The 25,319-nt window shown below is 38.7% G+C and overlaps 1 protein-coding gene across 1 annotated transcript in view; it reads left to right on the top strand.

The window, feature by feature from the left end:
• ERICH1 (glutamate rich 1) overlaps positions 1-25,319 on the top strand; it is a 65,797-nt gene that overhangs the window by 8,884 nt on the left and 31,594 nt on the right. Inside the window, exons 2-3 of the mRNA XM_030945227.1 lie at positions 6,153-6,347; positions 20,789-20,923. Of these exons, the coding sequence (XP_030801087.1) occupies positions 6,153-6,347; positions 20,789-20,923 (330 nt within the window). The remainder of the gene's footprint in view (positions 1-6,152; positions 6,348-20,788; positions 20,924-25,319) is intronic.

Here is a 25,319-nt window from a genome sequence, read left to right as displayed (position 1 = left end):
AGCAGTGTTTAATCTGCAGGCAAAACAGGATACCTTGCGTGCCATCAGGCATCGTAACTTCAGACTAAATTTTGCCCTGGTGGCTGAAATACAAACTGAATGCCTTCGTCTTTGTGCGGCTTGCAGAGCTATGACCCAAGAATTGCTTTGTTAGGCCAAATAAACACAGAGAAAAGACCTTTGCTCATCAGTTTGGCCAGCTGAGCAATTCTTTCAGAAAGGATCCAGAAGACTCAAACTATGAAACTATCCTGTATGGTTAAAGGAAAAGTAAACTTTGTGGGGCATCATTTAAAGGAGTGAATGACTCCTGGCCTGAAGGTATCATCAGTCTTCCACCTGCTAGCTGGTAGGAACAGCAGTCTAGCTAACATTTTCTGTCTGTAGCAGTCTTCTAAAATGCTTTGTCCCGATAAACACAGTAATCTTTTTTTTCAAGGGTCACTCTTATCCAGGTGGTTTCCTTGAAGATCTCTGGTCAAGAGTGTCTAGGCATCATTAGGGAAGAGGAGATGATCCATGCAATGGGATTGTTATATCCTGCTAGGCAAGGCCCTCCACAATTTGCTCTAGTTGATCCTGTTCTGAGCTTTTGGATTAGATTGGGTGATGTATGGAGGTCCCTTCTAGCTTTAACAGTTCTGTGATTTTTATGATCATGTTATAAAGTAACTGTCCTGTTGTGCCCTTCATAGGAGATGTGGTACTTCCATGATAAAAGGGACCTTAAGGATTTAAATCCATTCGAATATTGGAGAGCAATTCTTCACTAACAGAGATGAACTGAACATTTTAATGAAGCCTTGTCCATATGTTCTGCATGAGGATTATCATTCCGTCCTTTTCCATTCTGCTGTACTATCTTTCCTTCTGCTGTAGCAGAAATAGCATATTAGCGCATCTTGCACATGGGATGGTTTTAGAAAAAGTTCCTGATTCTACCATTTTTGGAAAGCTTCTGTTTGTAGGAGAGACAAAGAGACCAAGTAGGGCAACTTGCAAGCTTCACAGAGTTCAGTGATGCCATTTTACTTTGTTCTTGCTGCCCAACTTCCGCTTAAGTAGGCAGGAGGCAACCAAATGAGAAATGTGGTGGGAGTACGCACAGCATGGATGACATGTAGCCAAAAGTATGTGGCAAGCATTCTCCACAGAAATGTTTTTGAGGAAGCTCTTGCTGCACAGGAACGTTTCTGATGTTGTTCCGAACTTAATGTGTTTAGTTCTTCAGCGTGCTTTTGTTACAGTCGGGTCCTAGCTGAGTTTTAAGTAATGCTAAGTCCTGTTGCCAACCCCAGAATATTCATAAATCTGCAATGCTATTTCAGTGTGTTTGTGTATAGTCTGGTTATGTATGTAATATTCAGTCGAGGTGTCAATTTAATACATAGCTGTCAAAAATGCATTTATTTGAAGGAGGCTCCTTATAATCTTCTTACAAAATTAGTAGTAGAAAGGTCATGGACGTTGACAATTTGTATCAGTAGCCGGCATGTGTTTTGTGTTGTATTTCTTAGAGTTACACTTTGCTTTCTTTATGTGATGTCAAACTGTAGACACCTGGTGATTTTTCAGTTTTCTGATGTATTTGTACTTCACTCTTTCCAGACATGAGTTGTCAAGAATTAGCCCTGGAACTTGTTTGGTACCTATTGCAGCTTGTTCTCATGTCTGAAAATACTGGGTCCTTTTTGTCACTGAGGAATTCCTGGAAAGTCAAGTGTTACAGTGTTTCTTCAGCTCATTGCACAGTAGGAATGTTTTAATAGTGCTGCATGTTTTCAGCTGGAAAATGATTTTCTTTTCTTTTAAAATTAAATGAAAAGGCTAATCAGAATCAAAAGACTACATGAACGTGTACAGTTCCTCCATCAGTTATGTTGACAGGAAAACATTGTTAAGCAATAACCGTATGGTTATTAAGTTGACTATGCCATGGCTATGGTGAGAGTAAGCTTACTCCATTTTGAAACTCTAATAGGTAAGATACATTTCTGGTAGTAGGCATTTTTTGCTTGAATTTCCTTTATTGCTAATGTTATGGTAGGGGGTAGTTATTTTTAAGGGTCTGAGCAGTTCTTACCAAATGGACTGATCTCTGATGCTGAACAGTACCAGAGACATCAGGTTAAGGAGAGGTTTTCAATAGGCAAGAACTGCTCCATAGCATCAGGCAAGACCATTCTCCTGTGATTGAGCCAATATTTGTGGATATCACACAATACCTTTTTTTTTCAAGTAATTACAGTGATAGAACTCTCTGGAAAGAGCTTCCTTTGTCATCTGAAAAATGTTTTGGTAGCTCAGTTCTGAGACTGTTAATTGCAAAGCAGAGTGCTGCTTTGGAGCATGTAAAGCTGCTGAGGATAGCAGAATGGGTATTCCTCAGAGCCTAATTTCTTAGTTCACTTATACTGAGGACCACTTGGTTCAGGTTTTGGGCTGCAGGCAGATTTTTATTTTATTTTTTATTCAGACTAGAATATACTTAGGATTCCAAACAGTTCAAAATAAGTCAGTTTTTTCAGCACTTTCTGGTGATTCTAGGCATACTAACCAAATCTGCAGACAGTACAAAACTGGGAGGAGCTGTTGACTCTTTCTAGGGCAGGGGGGCCCTGCAGAGAGACCCCAACAGATCAGAGGGTTGGGCAATCACCAACCATAGGAAGTTCAACAAGTGCTGGATTCTACACCTGGCATGGGACAACCCTGGCCGTACAGACAGGCTGGGGAGTGAGAGTCTAGAAAGCAGTGCCATGGAAAGGGACCTGGGGGTCCTGGTCAATGACACGTTGAACATGAGCCAGCAGTGCCCTGGCAGCCAGGAGGGCCAACCCTGTCCTGGGGTCATCAGGGACAGCATCAGCAGCCGGGCAAGGGAAGGGATTGTCCTGCTCTGCTCTGAGCTGGGGCAGCCTCAGCCCGAGTGCTGGGGACAGTTTTGGACGCCACAATGTAAGAAAGATATTAAGCTATAGACAGCATTCAAAAGAGACCTACAAAGATGGTGAAGGACCTTGAGGGGAAGCCATATGAGGAGCAGCTGAGGGCTCTTGCTCTGTTCAGCCTGGAGGACACTGAGAGGGAACTTCATTCCAGTTACAGCTTCCTTGTGAGGGGAGGAGGAGGGGCAGACCCTGATCTCTGTGGTGACCAGTGACAGGACTCAAGGGAATGGCCTGAAGTTGTGTCAGGGGAGGTTTAGGTTGGATATCAGGAAAAGGTTCTTCACCCAGAGGGTGTTTGGGCGCTGGAGCAGGCTTCCCAGGGAAGAGGTCACAATACCAAGTCTGATGGAGCTCAGGAATTGTTTAGACAAAGCTCTTGGGCACATGATGTGACTCTTGAGGATGGTGCTGTTCAGGAGTTTGACTCCATGATCCTTGAGGTCCCTTTCCACTCACCTGATTCTGTGATTCTTCATTGACCTGAGGTAGGTGAACTGCTGGGATTCATTGCTTTCTGCTGTCTTCAGAAGGCTTGAAATACATCAGGTTTCAAGTAAGGACCTTGTAATGTCTGTGTGTCAACACTTGCCACTTCTATTTTGTTATGGTTATTGGAAATTGCTAGTTATCTTAAGAGATGACCTGTGTCAGTGCTGAGATGCTCTGACACAGATGTGAAAACTTTGCCGGCAGTGAAGAGCTCCCTCACTCCACACCTTACTGCTTCTTCCAGTGTCTGCTGAAAACTCTAGCCAAGTGGATGTTGCTTTGGTGAATCTGTCACTGTTCCTGATCTAGATACTTCTTTCTGAGCAAAAGAGATTTTTATCAAAGAATAACCTCCTCAGTATTTATACCCTCCAAGGCAGGCATTCTATCAGCTTGCTTTCTCAAGCAAAGGTATTAAAGAGGGGGAGAGCTCCCCATGGGAGTTAGAAGGAATGAATGTATCGCAGCAGGTCTCATCTTGCTTTCTGAAGTAATGCTATTGTGTGTATGAATATAGTCCCTCAATTTTAAAAATGGAAAGGAAAAGGTGACGTAATTTGGGGGGAGAGATGACTATGGAAATCATGTTTCAAGGTGGAGAGCATAAAATACAGTGTAGCTATGAGGAGGCTGCTCTTCTCAGCAGATTTGGAGATGTATTTGCATATTTAGATTTATCAGTATGTCAGTGATAATTTGCTTTGTAAGAACAGTTCCCTCAGTACAAGTGCTTGAATGTTAATGTGTGTACTGGTTGTGGATGTGCTAGAGTTAATTTTCTTCATAACAGCTCCTGTGGTGATGTGTTTTCTGTATTTGTAGTGAAAATAGTGTTGATGACTCAGGGATCTTTTTGTTGTTGTTAAGCAGTGCTTACATGGAGTCAAGGTCTTTTCTGCTCCTCACCCCACCCCACCAGTGAGGAGGCTGGGAGTGCACAAGGAATTGGGAGGGGACACAGCTGGGACAACTCCCCCCAGCTGACCCAAGGGATGTCCCCCACCATATGGTGCCATACGCAGCATACAGAGCTGGGAGGAAGTGGGGCATGTTTGTCTTCCCAAGTCAACACTGTATGTGATGGAGCCCTGCTTTCCTGGGGATCACTGAACACTGCCTGCCCATGGGAAGTGATGAATGAATTCCATGCTTTGCTTCTATGCGTGACTTTTGCTTTACCTGTTAAACCATCTTTACGTCAACCCATGAATGGTCTCAATCCTATCTTTCTGGTTCTTTCCCCCATTCCATGTGCGGGAAAGTGAACAAGCAGCTGGGCTGCCTATTGGCATTAAACCATGACATTTAGTACTGGCTGTACTGTAGTTTATTAAAATGCTGTAGTGTTAGTAGCAGCACTTGGGGAAAGGATTCAGGATAAATCTCTTGAATAACTTGCTTAAGAGTCAGAGATCTGCAAAAGGCAGTTAACTTTGTCTCATTATGCTGGTTATTTCCATCTACTTTCTTTAGCAGAGGAGTCTAATTGTGGATTTTTGTCTTTCTGGCTGTAGACTAACCTGGCAAGGGAACCTTACGAAAATGCACAGTCACTTGTTCATGTCTGTCTATCTGGAAACTGTAATCATAGCCCATAGCAAAGCATTCTCTCATGTGGTTAAGCATTTACATGAGAAAGCATAGTTGCCAAGGTACACTGGAAGTCCAATTTGTCTATCAAGGACTGGTGGTTCAAGGATGAAGGGTTTTTTTCAGTTGTGAAGTAATTATTGACAAGTTATGTGACTATAAAATGTTTTTCTGCTAAGCTTAAGTGGGATGCATTCTTCTTATGACAGTTTAAGTTCTTTTCTCTTGGCGGAATTACTTTATTATGAATCTGCAGCAGGTTGCTTGTGTAGTGTCCACAGAATGTATATTAAATCTGAGGTTGCAGTTTAGATAACATTTTTCTCCAGATGTCTTTTTTCCCACCCCCACATACTGCCGTATCCCCTTGACCACATAGAATTTATGAAACTAGAGATGTTGCTTTGCAACAGATAAAAACTTCTAGTAATACTTTATACTTTAGTATGTCTTCTTAAGTTATTGAAGTGTACGTGTATATATACAAAGGTAATAGTTTTGTTAATGAGTAGATTATTTGCATATATTTCTTTAATCAAAAGGTACTTGCATTTGACTAACTCGTAGCAGATTGTCAGTGTCGTCAGAAATGGGCCCATAAGAAGAAGAGGCGTATAAGAATACTGATAATTCTGTAGAAATAACTGGTTACCATGTGTTTCTGCTGCTGTCTACTTCTGGTTTTTCTGTGTGATTAAATCGTTGTAGCTTACTGATCTTAATGAGTAATTCAATTGCGGTGCCTCTGTGCCAGAAGAGACCTGCATTTTGAGCAGCCTTATGACACTTGCATGGAAAGATTCTTGTTTTAAAAATTAATGTGTGTTTAGTCTGTAAATGTACTGTTAATTTAATGCCAAAATGTAGTCAAATAGAAGACTTTAAATGTAACCTTGCTAGTGAACTCTGGTGTTTTAAAACTGTTTTTCTAATTCAAATTTTGAACTTAAATATATTTATTTTCAGTTTCACCTGTGAGAGGTAGAGACTACTCAAACCAGACTTCCATGGAACATGAGGGAGCCTGTCTTATATCAATTAGTTGTTGGGGTTTCTGAAGTCTTAAAATATTTTTAAAACACTGCATTTCTTCCTATTAAAAAAAGTTTTTTTACCCTGCAGTGTTCTTGGCGAAATTACTGAAACGACTCTATGGTGAAACTTCATCATCTTCTCTTGTTCAGACTTCAAGTAGAGAAAAGGAGGTGGTTCTTGAAAATATTGGCTCAAAATCTAAAGAAAAGAATTTGGATAGTGTTCAGATTTCATCAGCAGATGCTAGCACATCAACTAATACACCCTGCGAATCACTTCAAGGTGAGACTGTGTTGTCATTTTTCTGATAATATGCTTTTAAATATAGCTGCTTTATTTCAGAACAGTATAGTATGTCTTTTTTTTTATCTACTGGTACCAACAGATGAATTTGAGTACTAGGGCTAGTGGTACTTAATACCTGGAACACTTGAGGTTCTATGAAAGTCAAGAAACAGTCTTGGTATACATGCTTAGATGCAGTATTTAGCAAAAGCAAATATGAAATTTCATTGTAAGCTGTAACTGTCTTTGATACAATGTCTCTTAAATAGTGATAAAATGACTTCTACTGGTATAGCTCTGCTTAGCTGTTAGAGATGCAGATGAAGATAGGTGGGAATAATCCTGCCCTCATGCTGCAACAGAAACCCCATAGGGAATGCAGATCCATCAGAAGGCAAATAATTCAGAGACTATATTAGTCCCTTGGAAAAGAGCATTATGTTGTGTGTGTTTATACAATGACATGGCACATGAATATTTGAACAGATAAATAAAAGCCCTTTTTTTTCTCAAATAAGTTGTAGAATGTGAATGGCATGCCAAAAGATAGAGCTGGAAAGTGAGGTGGCTGTGGTATTGCTTGTGGGTAAAAGGCTCTGCACAAGTATAGAATGAAAGCGAACTGCTTTGTATTCATCTAAAACCAGATTTTGCCATAACTATAAGGCTGTTAACCTGGCTTGAAATAGAAGAGTATGTTTCACAAGAGCATAATAAACTTTCTCTGGGGGAGATGATCAGCTCTCCTTACTTGCTCACAGGGAAGAACTGGTTGTAGATGAGGTCTGGGAGCAGGAGAGTAATGTCCAGAAAGAAGTGAGCAGAATGATTAGTAGGGTTAGAACTGTGTGCTACATAATGACAGATGTTTGTCTCATTCAGGGATCTGCTTGGTAGGATTAAGGAGAGGATTAGACTGAATTGCAAAGGAGCTCTGAAGAGCTGGTTCAGGAATAACTTCTCAAAGCACAAGAATGGCTTATTTTGACATGCAGAAAACAAAGCAAATGTGGCAGGATGCCTGACAGAGCTCAGATGTGTCTGGGACAGCAGCAAAGGGAAGATGAAGGAAGGCTAGCTGGGACAAGGTAGGCACAGGAGCTGTGTCATCACTGTGGAAGCAATCCCATGGTGCCTGGCAGAGAAGCAGAAGGTCTGTTCACAGTAACCAGGCTCAACCAACAGTCCAGTGACACCAGGCAAGTTAATAGTGACAAGGTGGGTCTGAGGTCAAGCCAGTATGTCAAGTCTGTGTGTCAGTGTATCACTGATCTGAAATATCCCTCTGGTTAGTTTGGGTCACCTGCCCCAGCTGTGTCTCCTTCCACTCACCCCCAAGTTCCTCACCAGAGTGGCAGTACAAAAAGGAGGAAAGGCCTTGGCTCTGTGCAAGCCCTGCTCAGCAATAACAAAATCATCTCTGTATTATCAATGCTGTGTTCAGCACAAACCCAGAACATAGCCCTGAACCAGCCACTGGGAAGAAAATTAACTCTACCCCAGCCAAAACCAGCACACCATTACTGTAATACAAGATTGCACGGAAATTTCAACTTATGTAGTTCTATATGTTTTATGCTCAATTTGGTTTTCAAGATTAGTACTTCTGGTACTTCTTTTGTGTAGTCAGTAATGAAAAGCATATTTTCAAAAGGTCGATAAAGCATTAAAGTTATTCTGTACAATGATATGTGATAGCATTGGTAACTAATGGTCCTTTCAAAACAAGTAACAGGCTATTTATTTGCTCTATGATAAAGGTGTGCTAATTATGTGCTCTATGATAAAGGTGTGCTTTCATTAGCAAATTTGCAGATGACACTAAGCTGGGAGTGTGTGTCGATCTATTAGGGGGACAGAGGGCTTTGCAGAGGGACTTGCAACGGTTGGATGGATGGGCAGAATCTAATGGGATGAAGTTCAATAAGTCCAAGTGCCGAGTCCTGCACTTTGGTCACAATAACCCCCTGCAGTGTTATAGGCAGGGGACGGTGTGGCTGGACAGTGCTCAGGTGGAAAGGGACCTGGGCGTGCTGATTGACAGCCGGCTGAACATGAGCCAGCAGTGTGCCCAGGTGGCCAAGAAGGCCAATGGCATCCTGGCCAGTATCAGGAATGGTGTGGCCAGCAGGAGCAGGGAGGTCATTCTTCCCCTGTACTCGGCACTGGTGAGGCCACACCTTGAGTATTGCATCCAATTCTGGGCCCCTCAGTTTAGGAAGGACGTTGAGATGCTTGAGCGTGTCCAAGGAAGAGCAACAAGGCTGGTGAGGGGCTTGGAGCACAAGCCGTATGAAGAACGACTAAAGGGAGCTGGGGTTGTTCAGCCTGGAGAAAAGGAGACTCAGAGGTGATCTTACCACACTCTACAACTTTCTGAAGGGTGGCTGTGGTGAGCTGGCGGTCGGTCTCTTTCTCCAGGCAACAACAGACAGAACAAGAGGACACAGTCTCAAACTGCGCCAAGGGAGATACAGGCTAGAATTAAGGAGGAAGTTTTTCACAGAAAGAGTGATCAAATACTGGAATCATCTACCCAGGGAGGTGGTGGAGTCACCATCCCTCGATGTGTTTAAAAAAAGACTGGATCTGGCACTTAGTGCCATGATCTAGTTGAGGTGTTAGAAGATGGGTTGGACTCGATGATCTTAAAGGTCTCTTCCAACCTAGAAATTCTGTGATTCTGTGATACCCAACTATGGAGTCATTTCTTAAGCTAAAACTGTTTTTGTTTGTAGTGAATCTATACCATTCCTTATAAATTAGGACAAAACTCCCACTGAAATGGGAGGTAAGGGGGAGAATTTATTTTACCTTGTGATTTATAACTCCTCTGATTTGTTTATACCTGATTCCTATTGCGATATTCTTCAAGGCAATGAAAGAAAGGCTTTTTATTCAGAATCCCAATACAGGGAAAATATAGCTTATGGGATAGAACACATGGAATAAAAAGAAAAGGTTTATATTTAGGATTTTTACAGCAGAGCAACAAGGCTGTTTTTGAAATTAACAGCAAACTATAACTGAGTTTGTTATCTATAACTGAGTTTGTTATCTGTTGGAGGCATGCAAATGCCACAGTAGTACAGAAAGGGTTCTGCCTTGTCTCAAGTTCAACATATAAGTACTTAAAAAAAAAAGAAAAAGAAGTCTTGAAGCAATAAACTCATAAGAAAAAAAGATAAATCAGTTACCCATCTGGAAAACCAAAACACAACCATTCTTTTCTGGTTCTGATTTTATTGAAATTTAGTGCACTCCTGCACTTACATTGTGATTTTATAGCATTGGACACTGAAAGTACATGTTTAGAGATAGGTAGAAGGTTTAAGCTATAAACTCTGTGGACTTGGTGAAAGAAAAACATAAAAGCATTGATTGAGTTTTTTGATCATAAACTGTTTTAATTGGGTTCTTACTTACAGACCAAAGATTGTGGGCATAAATACAAGACAGCTGATGATTTAAGTAGCAGTAGTCAAAGATGACTAATTGGAAGAAACAGTGGAAAATAAGGAATTTGGTTTTTTGTAGATACTAACTCTTTCCTAGTTGGAAACTTTATTATTTCAGTCCTACAAAATGCTACTAAAAATGATCTAGTGTCAATAAAAATTGAGGATTTCTTTTAAAATAAATTGACTTAGTCTTAAGTATTTTCTAGCATTAAATAATAGATTTTACTGTAAAACTCATCATAATGTCCTTATTTGCCTTTAACAGTTACTCTCAGATTGTGAAATAACCAATTTGTCTAAGCTAAACTGCCACCACCTTCCACCTGTAAGATTCTGATCTTTTCAAGGCAATGCTGCAAACTGCATTCCAATAATTTTATAGGCACGTCTCTATTGTCCTTCCAGATGCAGGCTTTTAAGATCATACTTTTATAGCCTGTAAATATTTGCATTTACATGCCTTTTTTGAGACCAGATTGAAGTTAAGATGCTTAAGAAGATGTAACATCAGGACCTGTGTTAATGATTACATGTTTAATTTTAGTTCTAGGGCATAGATAGTAAGATATACCTTCCCTTTGGATTACAGTTGTCCTAAATCAGACTTTATTTTCCTTTTTGTACCAAAATACTTAGTAAGAAAATGAATGTAACCAAAGTAGGGATTCCTATCCCCTAGAACAATTAGAAAAGACTTTCTAAATATTTCAAGTTGAGGAACTTGATTCATCCATTGCAAGAGCAATAATTCTTAATTTCAAAAGATGTAATAAAAGATTTTTTCCCTACTTCAGCATAAAATCAAAGAGGGTCTAGATTACCATCTTTATTACCTTAAACCATTTTCAAGTTCCATGCAAGTAGTGAACCTGATTCTTGTGAAAGGCAAAGCATTAAAAGAGAGCAAATGGAGAGTTGAAAGCTTCTATAATAAGAGAAATTTTCCCTAAACTAAGGATATTCTGTGAATATGCTGCCTTAAAAATACTTTATAACTTGCTATATCACAGAAAAAAAAGCATCTGGGAAAAGATTGAGCATTTCAAAATAAAAATTGCTCACGTGGTTATGGACTTTGGCTAAATTCTGTCCCAAGAATTAGTTTTTTTAGGTTTTGACCTTTGTTAGACCCAGGTCTACTTGCAACTAGGATTAATATAGTGAAGTCATGAGGTCTGCAGTTCTGTGATTTCTTTTTTTTTTTTTTTTTGGGTTGATATTTTAAAACCTCAGTAATTATTTTTAATAGCTTTGTAGTATATATTCAAAAATGGCATGCATACTTCTAACTAGAGATTTGCTAATTCTAGAATTGGCACAAATGGGTCAGGTTGGAGGGACCACAGTGGGTCATCTGGTCCAACCTCCCTGCAAGCAGGGTCATCCCAGAGTGCATGGCACAGGATCTCACAGCCTCTCTGGGCAATCTGTTCCAGTGCTTGATCACCCACACAGTAAAAAAGTTCTTCCTCATGTTCAGGTGAAACTTCCTGTGCATCGGTTTCTGCCTCTTGTCCTATTGCTTGCCATCAGCAAAAAGAGCCTGGAAATGTTCTTTTGACACCCCATGCTTTAGATACCGATGCACATTGATGAGGTCCCCTCTCAGTCATCTTTTCTGGAGGCTCCCTCAGCATTTCCTAGTATGAGGAAATGGCCTCCTTAGTCTCTGACCTTTTTCTTGGTCAGAATTTGTAAGACTTGGAATTTACTGATCAGTGTTTAGCATCTTCCTTATAAAAATGAACATTTTAGAGTTGCTGAAGAAGGATAATTGCATTCAAGTTAAATATATGTCAGTATAAATTGTGTTGTGCCACTTGTGATTTTTGCTTTTTCCCTAATTCTGACAAAGGAATTTGAAATGCAGAGAGTCTAGCCAGAGTTTTGGATCTTGTGGAGATAACTTAATCTTTCCTTCTTCTTCATTTATTTAAGTAAGAAATAGTGAGGAATGTTACTAAGATGTTGCTAGCAATAGGTTTTAGTTTTCTAAAAAAGCTGGAATCCATGTTATGCTATATAAATGGACAAAACACAATTTACTACTTATTAATTAAATAAAAATGTGAATGTCTTATCAAATGTGACCTATCCCAGCACTGTTATCCTATGTGAGGAATTCATGTCAAAATTCCATACAGCTGTGTGATTATTTTGTGTTCTCCTTACTTGTTCCACTGAAGTTATTGATGCTGACAGTGTACTGCATTTAAATCATCGTTAGGACACCAGGGCTGTGTCCTTCCTCATACAAATCCTGTTTTCCTGCAGCCATTTTGCTCTAGAAAACTTAAGCTAGTGACAGAAATGCCTAGGAGACAAAACTTGTCTAAAAAATATGCATGAACTGCCCTGCCTTTTAGTTGATGAACTGCTTATGGTTGAGAAATTAAATTCTAGCAGTACTTAATGCAATAAACAACTTTAGAGACTTGTTAAACAATTCAGCTTTGCTTTAGGTAATTACTTTGAAAAGCTGTCTATTGTGAATAAGCTAAAGAGCAATGGAGATTATAATTATTATACAATAAAGTGTTGTAACTTACAGTCTTTTCTCAAGGGTTTAAAAATTCTCTCATTGCATGGTATATTACAGTGCTATAGTGCTGTGCAAATGGGACAGATGTATCCAGGAGTTGAGTATTTGAGTGAAGATACCAGCCCCTGGTGGCTCTGGTAAAAGTGGTGCCCAGCCAGTTTTACAAGCCAGTATAGCTGTGTGCTTTAGGGGAACGTAGAAATCTAGGGTTTAGGGGAGAAGGGAAAAAAAAAATCCAAAACCCAGCCTAAAAAACCCAACCAATCCAAATCCCTCAAACAAAAAAGCCAAACCCTTGTCTCTGTTCAGACTGAGTGGGCTGTGTGTATAATATCTGTAACTTCTGCTTGTGACAGAAACAGTACTCTTGTTGTCTTCAGTTCCTATAGCAATGCTTTTCTGGGTTTTGGAGGGGTTGTTTGCTGCTGATTGACAGATTCCTTCCTTTTCCAGTGTTCTTATGTATACATACTAACTCCTCCTCCTCTTCTATGTGCTCATTGCAAGCAGCTTAGCTGTCATAGGGAGAGAGCTGCTGGTCTCTGTGAGGCTTCTGTGAGCTACTGACTGAGCTCTATCAGTAGCTCATCTAAGAGTGTGTAGCAGTTGCCTACATAGAGGAGAAAATGCCAGCTTTAGTTCTAAGTGTTAACAAACTCTAAACCTAAACTAGTCAACTGCAGGAAAACTAATTATCTTGGTAAAGGAAACAGAAAAATGGCTTGTTTAAGAACTTGATAAAGTAGCCTTGTTCCACCTAGAGATGGCTGATAGTACTAAATTGAATCAAACTGCAGCATAATAATTGTGTGCTAGCATTCCTGCTGTCCACCTTGCCTCCTTGTTTGAAATCATCTTCAGTGCATTGGTGACACAGACTGGGTTGTCTCACACAACCTGCTCCAGTTTACACTGGGGAGTTTATCACTTCCACTGCTATTGTCAAAATCATAGTTATTCAGAGTCAAATCCCATCCTTTCTGCTGTTGCACAAGCTTACTTTCTACTTGTGTTTCCTATCAACTCTACCTTGTAACAATTTGAAGAGTGGAAATGTTTATAATGTGAGCTTGGTACTGAACTATGTTCTGAGCAAATACTTTTCTATAATATTGTGTGCTTTGCATTGTTTTTTACACAAATGAGAAGGAACTGTTACCAATAACTTCTAGTTATGGAGTAGAAAATGTGAGTTTAGAGGGGCAGAAGCTTTTAAACTTTAAATTTTGTATGCTTTTACTCTTATGAGCACATCTATTATTTATTTTCTGGTCTTGTTTCAGGTACGTTCCAGTAATGACATAATCACTTCATCAGTGAGGATAATGAAATAATTGCAATTTGGGCATGGCCTTTTAGATTCAATGTTGTTGCATTTATTTTTTTTAAAAATGATTGATTAACAGTGATATATTTGGCTTTTGAGAAGTGTGTTGAGCAAATAAGATCTGCAGCAGGAGAAGTAATTGAGTTGGGTACTAGCATAACATTAAGATAGCTTTATGTTCCTGCTTATACAGCTAGAAATCTTCAACATCTAATCAAAGTATTGCATATAGTCATATACCAGGGCATATATGGGACACGTATACCATTTAGCTGTATAATTTGTTTCATCATTACCTCCTATATTCAACTTTCAGAAAACAGAAAACAGCAAAATTTTAATTCCACCATCTGCTTGTAGTCAGATTCACATCTGAAAAGTGTTCTTTTTCTTGTTTTCCTCGATCAGTGGTTTTTCCATGCTTGTCTCACTTTGTTTTATGCTTAGTTTTCATTACTTTTTCCAAGGAAATGTAGATATTTTAATGGTTCATAGGTGAAAAGCAAAAGCATCTTCCCAAATCATGAGTGAGAACGAGAGTAAGAAGGATTTGTACTTAATCAGTGTTTTTCTCTGTGACAAAAAATGTCTGCCACTCCTAATGTAGTGAAACTGAAGCTGAGTTATAATGGTAAGTACTGTCTCCAATAAAATGAGCTATAATAGAGCCTTTCTATGTGTCTAAAAAATAAACTAAATCTAAGAGTTAGTGTATATGTGGGAGGTAGTGAGGGAAATGTGAGCTTGCTTGTTCCTTGCGTTTTGTTAATTTCCCATCCCAAGTTTGGGCCTTGTAAAATGTCTTTATTAACCTCAGTTTCCTTTTGAATTTTTTTGTTTTTGGCAAGTGGAAGGAATGATGAGGAAGTACTTCTGAGGATTTTCTCATTTCATTTTCTTCTTTCAGTGCTCGTGTCTTGTTATCCTCTGTAATCTACACTCTCTTTTCAATGAACCAAAGAACTTCTGGGAATGTGGAGTGTCAGAAGGGAAGTAGTTTTGAGCTAGCTTGAGTTTCAACATGCTGCAGGGCACAACTGGTATACACCTTAAGAACTGGGAGCAGTTGTCTGTAATATGGCTAGGACTCTAAAAAATAACACCCTGGGAATTAAGTGAAAACATACTTTGCTTGAATATCAAAGGCTAGTGGACTTGATTTTGTGTAAACATAACTGAATAAAGTATCAGAAATTAAGGTCCGTCAAAAATTCAGTACTGCTGTCTGCATAATGTTGTGACCATCACTATTATAAAAATGAGGATTGGAATAAGTGTATTGTACTACTTCCCGACAATGTTCTCCAACAGTTGCTGTTTAAGGATTCTCTGAGCCAGAGGACAACATGTATCTCTTTAATTAAAAGACTTTTCTTTAATCACTTTATTGTTTAAATGTATGTAATTGTGCAATTTAGAATAGAACTTTAAACTTTGACATTTTACTTGGCAAAGAGGGGAATTTGTCCTTCCATAAAGAATAGCAGACATCTTCAGAATTATAAAATTTCACAACTCTGAACTTTGCAGAAGAACAAGCTTCTTCAGCATTCTATTACATGTATTGGTGCTAATAAAATATATGACAGTAATAACACAGTATTTGAGATAACTGGCTATCTGAAAGTCATTCAGAAAACTTTTTTTTTTTTGTATTAAGAAAAGTATGGAGAATCTTTGGAAGGATTATATATCTCATCTTCTGCCAAGAAGTGGTGTGAGTTACTGCCCCGGTTTATTCCAATTTTAGTAAGGTAGTAAGGATAATGAGATAGTGTCTGTAGTGACCGGTAGCATTTGTTCTTTGGTTTTTTTCATTTTTTTGGTCTTTTTTTTTTTTTTTGTTTGGTTTTTTTTGTCGTTTGTTTGGTTTTTTTTGTTTTTGTTTTCCACCCAGTGTGACTTCTCTAGTATTGAGGGAGAGAATACTCTTGAAAACTGCAGTCAAGCAGTAGGAGTTCCACCCTCCAAGGAAAAGGACCATACTTTCCAATTGCACAGAAGACTAAAAGCTTCTGTCTGGAAGCACTCTAGTGTGTGTGAGACTGGAAGACAAGGCTGTGCTAAGTCAGCCTGGGAGCTGAGGCTGTTTTTACATAACGTAGCACCTCATGTCCCTGAGGTTACCTTATTGTAGCTAATGGACTGAAATAGCTTGATGTCCAGGAACTTGGATACTGTGTGAACAAAAATGAGTATACATTGAGAAATGGGTAGGTATTTAGGTTCACTGGATTTGTTCATGCTGTTGAAGGATATTTTGATGTGTTCATGTTGATCAAAAAAATATACAGGAAAAGTATATATTTTTCTGTACCACAGTTCAGGAGGACACTCAAGGTATATACAGATAGTCACTGATACCACCTTTGGTACACTTTAGTTTATGAAGCTTTTTGAAGGAGACAACTCTTGCCCAGGATTTGAATCCTGTCTTTATAGATGTTTGTCTTGCTAGTGAATGAAGGGAAAGTTATTGTGTTCAGATAATGAGGTGTATATGTTCCTTGGGAATTGTCAGAGTTTTGGGGTCCTAATCTCACTTGTATGCAATAACAATGAGGAATAGCTATAATAGGGTCATATTCTAGCTTACATACTAAGTAAAATCATACTTCAATACAAAATTTTTAAGGGAAATAACAGACCTCATTCAAGCCTTATTTTTGTCTGGTCAAATCTACTGTAACACTGCACAGAAAATGCCTACTACCAATAATGACTTTTGTAGAAGGTATGACACTGAACTACTCAGACCTTATATTTGATTCAGCATCAATTCCTCATTTCCTGGGTAGGACGGTTTAGGAATGGTATTCCCAAATTTAGTACTCCCACTAAAAAGAAAGCCATCAGCTGCTCCCCTTCTCCGCTGGGAGGCAAAAGGCAGCGATCATTGGTGAGGACAAGAACAGTTTACTGGAAACAGCAATGAGATAAGAAAACAAACAGTAACAGCAACAATACTAATAACAATAATGTACAAAGAGAGGGTGATTGACATGCAAAATGTCCACCCCAGCCCAGGACATTCCCTGTGACTGGAAAGGAGCACCTTTCTTGGAAGCAAGAGCCCCTGGAAGTGACCTGAGGTGGTACTGAGTAACACTGGTGTCTTGGCTATGTCCTCTGTGCACAGCTCAGGGCAGCCCAGAGCTCCTGGATCAAGTACTCAGGTGGGCTCAGCCTACCCAGCAGCTTGTGACTACAGGCATGTGCCACTGCACCTGGCTGCTGTAAAACATAATTAACTGTCCTGGCCAGAACTAGGACTCTGTGCTTTTCTATAAAGACCTATTTTTGGGGATGAAGTCTTTCCATCTGTTTGGAAAAGTGATAACTGGGGGTTTCCAAGGGGTAATTTTGTGGAAAAGATCACAATCATCGTAAGATTGGGCTAATTTACAGTTGTTTGAGGGAGGAGAGGGAGCTGCAGGATTTTCTAGCTTGACTTGGGTTCTCTGTTTGCTCTTATGAGTTCTGCCTTGCGGGAACTTAAACTTGGGTGAGTTATCAAAGCTTCTGAGTTGCAGAGAAGCACTTCACAGGTAAGACAAAGTTTTTGTCTTGATTGAAAAACTTTACAGGGTCCTGCTGCCCAGTCACTGGCTGTGGGACTTCTGTGAGGGGAGGCTGGGGATGCCCTGTGCTGGACACAGCCAGTTCCAGCCCACCCACTGCTGGGCACAGCTGAGCCCAGAGCTGAGGCAGGGCCACCCCAGGGGACACTTTAAGAAATGAGAAAACAATCCCAAGACAGGAAGGAACTAAAAGGAGCGGCAACAGTGGAAACCCTAGGGTCAGAGGAGGAGAAGGTACTCTGTTGTTGAATAAATGATCCTGAAGGATGGCAGCCCATGGAAAATCTCTGTGGGGGAAAAGTAAGGAACAGCAGAGACTTCAAAATGTTACCCTCACCTCCTTGTACTGCTCTTTCTCTCTGAAGGAACTGAGTATAACCTGCAGTGAGAGGAAATAGAGGTGAAGTTGGGAGTGAAAAGAGCCAGTGAGGAAAGATTCTTGTAGTTGGGATCTCCTTGCTGTTGACCCATGAGCTCTCTTAATCCTGTTTGCCCCATTGTAAGCCAGCCCACCCTCAGCCTGCTGAGGGGAGAATGAATATCTGGTGTTGGGCTGCTAGCCAGGGCCAACCCAGCGCAAAACCTTAAAGTGATTCAGTCTCTGTCCAGGGTTTAGTCTTACAGCAAGCTAAGGACCCAGACTATGAACCTGTGCTCTGGCTGTGTCTGTGTCTGAGGTGTGCCTGTCCATGCTTGGTGTTCAGGCAGTCTGGAAACTGTGCTAGTGCTATGTGCCACCATTCTGAGCTACGAGTAGGGGATGGTTAAAAGATGCTGAAAAATAAACTTAACAAAATACAGTGACTACCTGAGATGACTGACTGGGCAGTTGACAATTCTGTATGGCTGGAAGCTTTATCTTCAGCTCCTAAAAAGATCTGATACTGGTTTGTAGTAAGATAGTAAGAGATAACACAGCTGGCCAATCAACTAACGTGTTTGGAGATGTAATGTTGGTAATGGCATGGTGTAGATGCTTTTCCCCACTCTCTGCACAAACCACCACGCTGAGTTACGTGCTGTGGATCTCTGTGTGGGGAACATGAATAGAAGATAGATAGTTTGAAAACATTTATTCTGTATTCTTGGTTTGCCTTAAAGAAAAATGTTTACTCTTTTCTGGGGCATTGTAAATGACCTTTAGCTGTTGGAGCTTTTTTTCCCCATAAAATAAAACTTCAGAAATGGGATTAATGACTTCTAACCAGTAAAAAGGGAGGATTCTTTAGTATCTCTAATATCTGGTTACTTTTGTTTATCAAAAACCCCTCTTTATGTCACAGTTTTATAAGCTCAGCCATTTTCTTTGCAGCAATATTTGACTTTATGTTTGACCAACCTGTCTCTTCTTGGCTCAAGGAGACTCTGGCGCCAGGCTCCAAAAATCCAGATGTAGATATGGTAACAGTTTGGTTTGACACACTTGCACAAGATTATCTTGATTTATGAGCTTGCAAGCTTCTTAAAGATGCAGCTGGTGTGAATAAATACGTAATTTGGAGATTCCCATTTAAAGAGGTAAAATAAAAAATACAGTCTTGAGTCATCATTCATTTCCATAGAAAGATTTGTAACTGTTCTTCCTTGTAGGATTCTTGTTACAGATGGTTCCTCAAATTCTGTTATGTGTAACTATTTTGTCTGGAGAGTTATTATCTCAATATAGTTACTGCTTATATGATTAAAATGTTTGAATTTTTTAAGGCTATTGTAAATTAAGTTTAGTGTTTTCCTGATAATCTTTGTTTTACAAAACCTAAATAAAGATGGAAAAAAGGGGAAACTTGAAATCCTTCAGAAAGGAATAACTTAAACATTTATACATCCTTATAATTTTAAACTGTCACTAACTAGCAGTTCATCATTAATCAACCTGGATGGGAGAGAAAAAAGTCAATGCGGGTACTGCTAGTTCAATGATTTGGCATCATCTACGTGGAAAGGATCTGCTGAAGAATTATCCCATGTTAATTTTTAATGGATTTTTTTCAAAATGCATAGTTGCTCTTCATCGTTCACTATTATTTATTTTTTTCCCTTTATTATCCCTCTAAGTAAGTATTATCAATACTGGAAACTTTCTGGCTCATTCAAGAAAAAGATTCGAATGTGTTTTCAAAACAAATTTATTCCCTCATGATGAAAACAGTGGTGGTCTTTTCAGATGTACTTTGAATGCTCAGAAATGAACATTTGTTTTTGAAGTAGGCTGTCTGAGAAATGTCAGTGCATTTGGAAATATAGAATACTTCTATTGGAAATATAGAAGTAATTCTCATTAGGGATCTATCAGATGCAACCCTCTTTTAAATATTTAGGAGTTAGTGCAACCATAGTTGCACATAGCTGCACCTCGGTGATCAGCTTGGATCATCTGGGATCTGCAAACGAGTTTGTGGTGTAAGGAGGTTGATTGTGTCCACCTGCCAGAAATGTTTTTATTGTATATCATTTTAACAGCTAGCTCTGTGTTTTAAAGAGACAGATTACCCCCAAAAGGGGAAGGATAGTGCTGTGTCTGTGCTGACTTACAGAGCTGGCTGAGTGTTAAAAAACCCAACAAAACAACAACTAACACAACCACAAAAGCACAACAATCCAAAATTAAGAAAAGTTCACACTGAGCCATCTAATACTACATTGCAACAGCTGGAGACACCTGAAATCCTGGCCTTCTGGAAAGGTTTTTTCTCACTGTGGTTGATCTCTGTTGTTGTCACTACTCTGCACAGAAATACAGTCTGACTTGATGTGAATGGAGCAGAGATGTGTCTGTCACTTCTTGTCCGGTGAACAAATGAGGTTTCTGCTGCTGCTCTTGCAGGTACTTTTAAATACCCTTCAAAGGGGAAACAAATCATACAAAAACAGACTGCTGCCATCAGCACAAATCGTTTCCTATGCAATGAAATAGTTGGAAAGCTGGCCCTTGGCAATTCCCCTCCTGCCCCAGAAAGAAGTAGAGCAGGATGAGGAGGTGAGTCCTCTGGGGCAGGCACTGCTGAGGCTTAGTCAAGTGTGACTTTCAAACTTCCTTTATCTTTGCACTTTTCAGAGAAGTATAGGCTGTGACTAAACAGTGTGCAAATGGGCAAACCACAGTTTGTGATTCTTTTTCTGTTGCTTCTGTCACTTCCTAATAAGCTTGTATCCATCCATCCATCTTTTGTGAAGCAGTTCTTAAAGAAAGTCTGCTCATGCTGAATGGGGAAAAAATGTTTAGTCTCTCTTAAAATATCACTATTGTGATAAGTGGAAGCTTCTTTTGAAGATAGGGGAGAAGATTTGACTTATACAATGGAAAAAATGCTTCTGGTGTAAAGAACTTAACCCATGGAGTATTTGATTGTTTGTAGATGCTACAAAATTTGATGCAGTTCTCTTGGTCATAGGATAATTTCTGTGTTCCTCGGCTGACCTTCTGTAAGGATTTTCAAGATCACTATTGCTGCAGTTGGGAGAACATTTGAGAAAATCTGTAGTGAGACCAATATTGAGCCAGATACTTTGGATTTTCTTTTTTGTAGATAAGGATGCTACAGTTATGTCTCCAAGAAGAGTTTACACAGTGGATCTTCCTCCAGACGGTTATGTTGCAGTTACTCCAGATGCTCTTAGTAATGCAGTTTCTGAAAACTCTGGCAGTAGTGCTGACTCAACAGGTAAGTTTGCATGGTTGTTACTGTGATTAATTTTTCAGAAGGGAAACTTCTTAGCAGCTCTTATCAAGTAGATTCAGACTGCAACAATAAAGCATTTAAACTGTTGCTGCCAGTGGGTGTCACTGTTTTGCAATGTAAGCACAATGAGGATGTGCTTTCCTATGGGTGCATTTCCATGGTTTGGGGTTTCTAGACTAGACTGAGCTTTTGGTGATAGCCATGCAGTGCCACAGATCTTATGAAGTTACATAGAACCTAACTGAGGACGAAGTCTTTAGCTCCTCCCATTCAAGTGACATGTGTACTCATATTATGCCTGCTCACAGTCATATTATTTTTAAGGATAAGTATTAGATAAAGCTGTTTTACTACATCTACCCTTGATGTTCTGAGGAATTGGGTAAAGGCTTAAGAACATTTCAAATTTGCCTCTCTCAGAACAGGTATTCATCATTGGAGTTGGTAGGGGGGGATGTATCAATCCTTTAATGTTGAAAAGCTTTCTGATGAGAAACTGACCATATAACTTCAGAAATAATAATTGATGTTGTCAAAGGATACAAGAGAAGAAGCATAGAATCTTTAAAGGGGATTCTAAGTTGACCTCATTTAAACACATGATTTTCTGAATGACATTGCCAGAATTCAGTTGATTCTGTCTGTCTTTAGAAAGAAGTCCCAAGCTTAGATGATACAAATGAATTTAGTTTTTTCAATTGCTGTGTTCCTGTGGATGTATGTTTGTCCAGAATTGTGTATCGCTGTCGTTGGCCACTAGGGACGTTCTATAGCAAAGAAGATACCCAGGTAAGGCAGCTGAAGTAAAACACCTGATTAGCAGCAGTTATTAAACTACAGTATCAGTTTCAGCCTGGAGATTGCCTTAAATGCAACTTGCAGATGTGGAAAGGCAAATTCTGCTTGTCTTTGCAAACAATACCCACAGGGGTGAATTTTGAGCTTGGAAATTTGGTCTGCAGTCTGTTCTGAGCTCCGGTCAGAGTCCGATCATAAATAAAGGTACCAAAGTAGCTCAAGGGACTGAAGCAAAATACAAGGTGACTAAGGGTCATCTGAAGGTGACATCAAGAATGTTCTTCCTTGGTGTTTTAGACGGTTTAAAAACCATTTTTGAGTGACAAAGAAGTAACTTTATCAGAGTAACATAAGAGTAGATCTTGATAGTTCTTGGATTATGAATGGAAAGATGTTCTAATTTAGAGCTTCTAGGTTGTACTTTTCTCGGTTACATAGGATTCATGTTTGGAATCCAGAAGCTGTTTCTAGGTTGCCCTTACCTTTGTTTAGTTGCAGAGCTGTCTTTGGACAGTTCACTGGGTTTCTCTTTCCCAGCGTGTCAGATTCAAGCTGCTTATTCTAATCTTGAAGCATCTTTTCTCTCCTTCCATGCCATATAATTTCTGTTTATTATTTCATGTACTTTCCTTTCAGGTATTAGAGGAGTGCTTCTTCCTCTTCTGTGTTTTGCTGATAAGACTAAATGAAGTCTCATGATACTTTCTAGGTAAATTCAGTTTTATGCAGAGACTTTAGTTGCTTTTAAATAAAACACTAGCATACATACTGAACACTGCAGATATATCCTTACAGCATTAGCATGGAACTTTTGTGGCAAATTTAACTCAGCTGCTGTTTAAAATCTATGAATAAATCAGATTATGTGTGGTGCATATTAAATGTTGCAATGATACAGTACTATACATAATTAGATGTTAGATACATTGCAAAGCAGTTAAGCAGGACAGAATTTAGGACTGAGTTACATTGTCTCTTTTTAGAGTCATATAAATACCTGCCTGGTTTTACAGTGGGTAAAGTATTGAATAATGTCTTCATTTGCTCATTTTTTAGATTTAATATTTTCATGTAGTATTTCAAAACCAGTGTACTCAACCATGATAGTAAGTAGACTGCTGGTGTTGCTTAGTGATAGTATTAACTGTTGGATGGAGAATGCTCTTAGCTGATCCCAGTTTTGCTGTTCAGGAAGAGTAAGTTTTGGGTTTTAGCTACTTTTTAAACAGTTAACAAAGGATCTGGAATTCTGGGAGACTTACATTTGGATTGGTTTGTTATTTGGCTTTGCACTTTGTCATAGAATCAAGAAAAAACAAATTTCAAGTGAAGGTTTTTAATCTGTGGCTCCTTTTGCAAGTTTTTTTTGATGTTGTACTATAGATGTTATTCTTACCAGGTATTTGCCTAATTATTTTTTTCAAACCTCCTTATAGGGAGATTTTTGTTACATTCCCTTTTTTACTTACTCTAGTGTTTCACAACCCTTTAATGATAGATCTTTCTTGCTGCAGTTTAGACCCTTATTTGTTTTGTTTCAAAAAGGATTGCACAATTGGAGATGTGTGCTAATCTTGCAAGGGTGAGGGGACATGGTTCACTTTACTTGTGTATGTCATTTAAGCATACATATAAAAGCTATTGCAGGATAAAGTCTGTAATTTCAGGTAGTGCTGAAAAAATATTAAAGGAACATCTTAAACACACTATGGATTACTTAGTTTGCTCACCTAGGTTTAGTTGTGTATCCCGAATTTAGATCTTTTTTGAAGGGATTAAGGAAAGCTCTAATGAGAACCTTTGACACTGAAAGAAAAAGAGGGTGCATGTATGACTGTATGTATGAATATTTTATATAAATATATAAAATAAATCTGTTATATTTAGAATCATCCCAGGTATGCCCAAAGGATCAGCTCCATAAAGTGAAGTTGAGATTTGGTGTATGCATTGTTTTAATCCTGATACTATCTATATGATATATTTTATATGGCAACAGGTAACCTTCCACTGTTTCCTAAAAATATAACCCTATTGTTTACGTACTGGATAAGAAAAGGTTCCTGTGTCATCCTTTTCTAGCCCAGAACTAAGGGGAATTAATGATATGGAAATTAAACAGAAAAAAATCTGACTCAAAAATTAATTTCATTGTTTACCAAATTTTCATTGTTGTATCATGTAAATAATATGACTCTATTTTAGGATTATAATTTTTCAGTTATGCATCACTGGTGATTTGCTGTGTCCTCTCAATAAATTAAAGGAACCACATGTGACTATCTGAATTAATATAACAAGAGGAATGGATGTGCCATGGCTGATGTTTCTTTGTGGTAAATTGCTGTGTGGAAGACCGAAATATTCAGTCACTGAAGTATGTATTTCAACATCAACTGCTTTTGAGAAATGGTTTAAAAGATGAAGTTAATTAAAATTATAAAATAATTTCTTGTCAGCTCTAAAATATGTTTGAGTTTTTCTATTATTATTGTTGTTTAAACTGCTAGTTCCATTAAGATTGATGTTATCAGGATGAAATTAATGATGTCCAGAATAGCTTCTGAACAAAAGGGGAGAAGAAAATTCAGGTAGTCTCTTATGTGTCTGTAGCATCTTGATTCACTTAAAGGCAGCCATTTGAGGGAGACTTAATGGTGCTTAAGTGTATGTTTGTTTTTAAGAGCTGCTGTTATGAATCATGTGTTGACTACTTACATTCTTGGCAAGTGGTTGGGAATGTGATACTTCACAGAAGCACACCAAGGGAGCAATACGTTTAAAGCAACTAAGGTCAGCAGCAAACTTTTTTCACTGATAGGTAGCACCAGTTGTGAAACTCCAACATTATGAATCTTTTGTAGCCTTCAAACCAGAGGAATCATTAGACCATTTAACTTAATCTTCTGTGCTTGTTAGAGAGGTCTTACCCCGTGTCGAGCTCAGCACTTTGTGTTTAGAACAAACCAAACCAAACAAAAAAAAGCTATTCACATTTCAAAGATGTCACAGAGGATCCACTGCTTTCTGGTGTTAACAGTTAATTGGTCTCTATTGAATAAAAAAAAAAAATTGAAAATTGCTTTTTCTACCTTCCTCCATTGAAATGAAGGGCCTCTCTTAACCAGTATTTTCTTCCCACAAAGAAGCACAGTTATCAAGTCACCATCAATCTTTTTGATTAAACAGGTTCACTTGTGCATTGCTCTAAGATATTTAGTTCAATCCTCAAGTCATATTTGTAGATCTTTTAGGTATCACCCTTTTCACAGCATCTTTTTAAGCATATAAACTTCATTACTGTATGTAATATTTGTATTTCTTTACCCTTGAAGAAACTAATACTGTATCAGTGTTTTAGATATGTTTTCAAATTAATCAGAAGGTATGACAGTAGACAAAAGTTACAAGAAACAGTTAATTAAATAAGTCTTCTGCTTTAATTCCAAATCAGCTCATTCATATATACAGTTATCTCACTGGTATTACAGTAAATATTGTTTGTGTAGGGCTTCTTAACTGTAAATCAAAGTGTTTAACAGTACTCAATGTTACTTATTTCAAATAAAAGAGTTCAGGA

Source organism: Camarhynchus parvulus, chromosome 3, assembly GCF_901933205.1.
Source record: "Camarhynchus parvulus chromosome 3, STF_HiC, whole genome shotgun sequence".
Classification (NCBI taxonomy): domain Eukaryota; kingdom Metazoa; phylum Chordata; class Aves; order Passeriformes; family Thraupidae; genus Camarhynchus; species Camarhynchus parvulus.
This window is presented reverse-complemented; position numbering and strand designations above follow the sequence as displayed.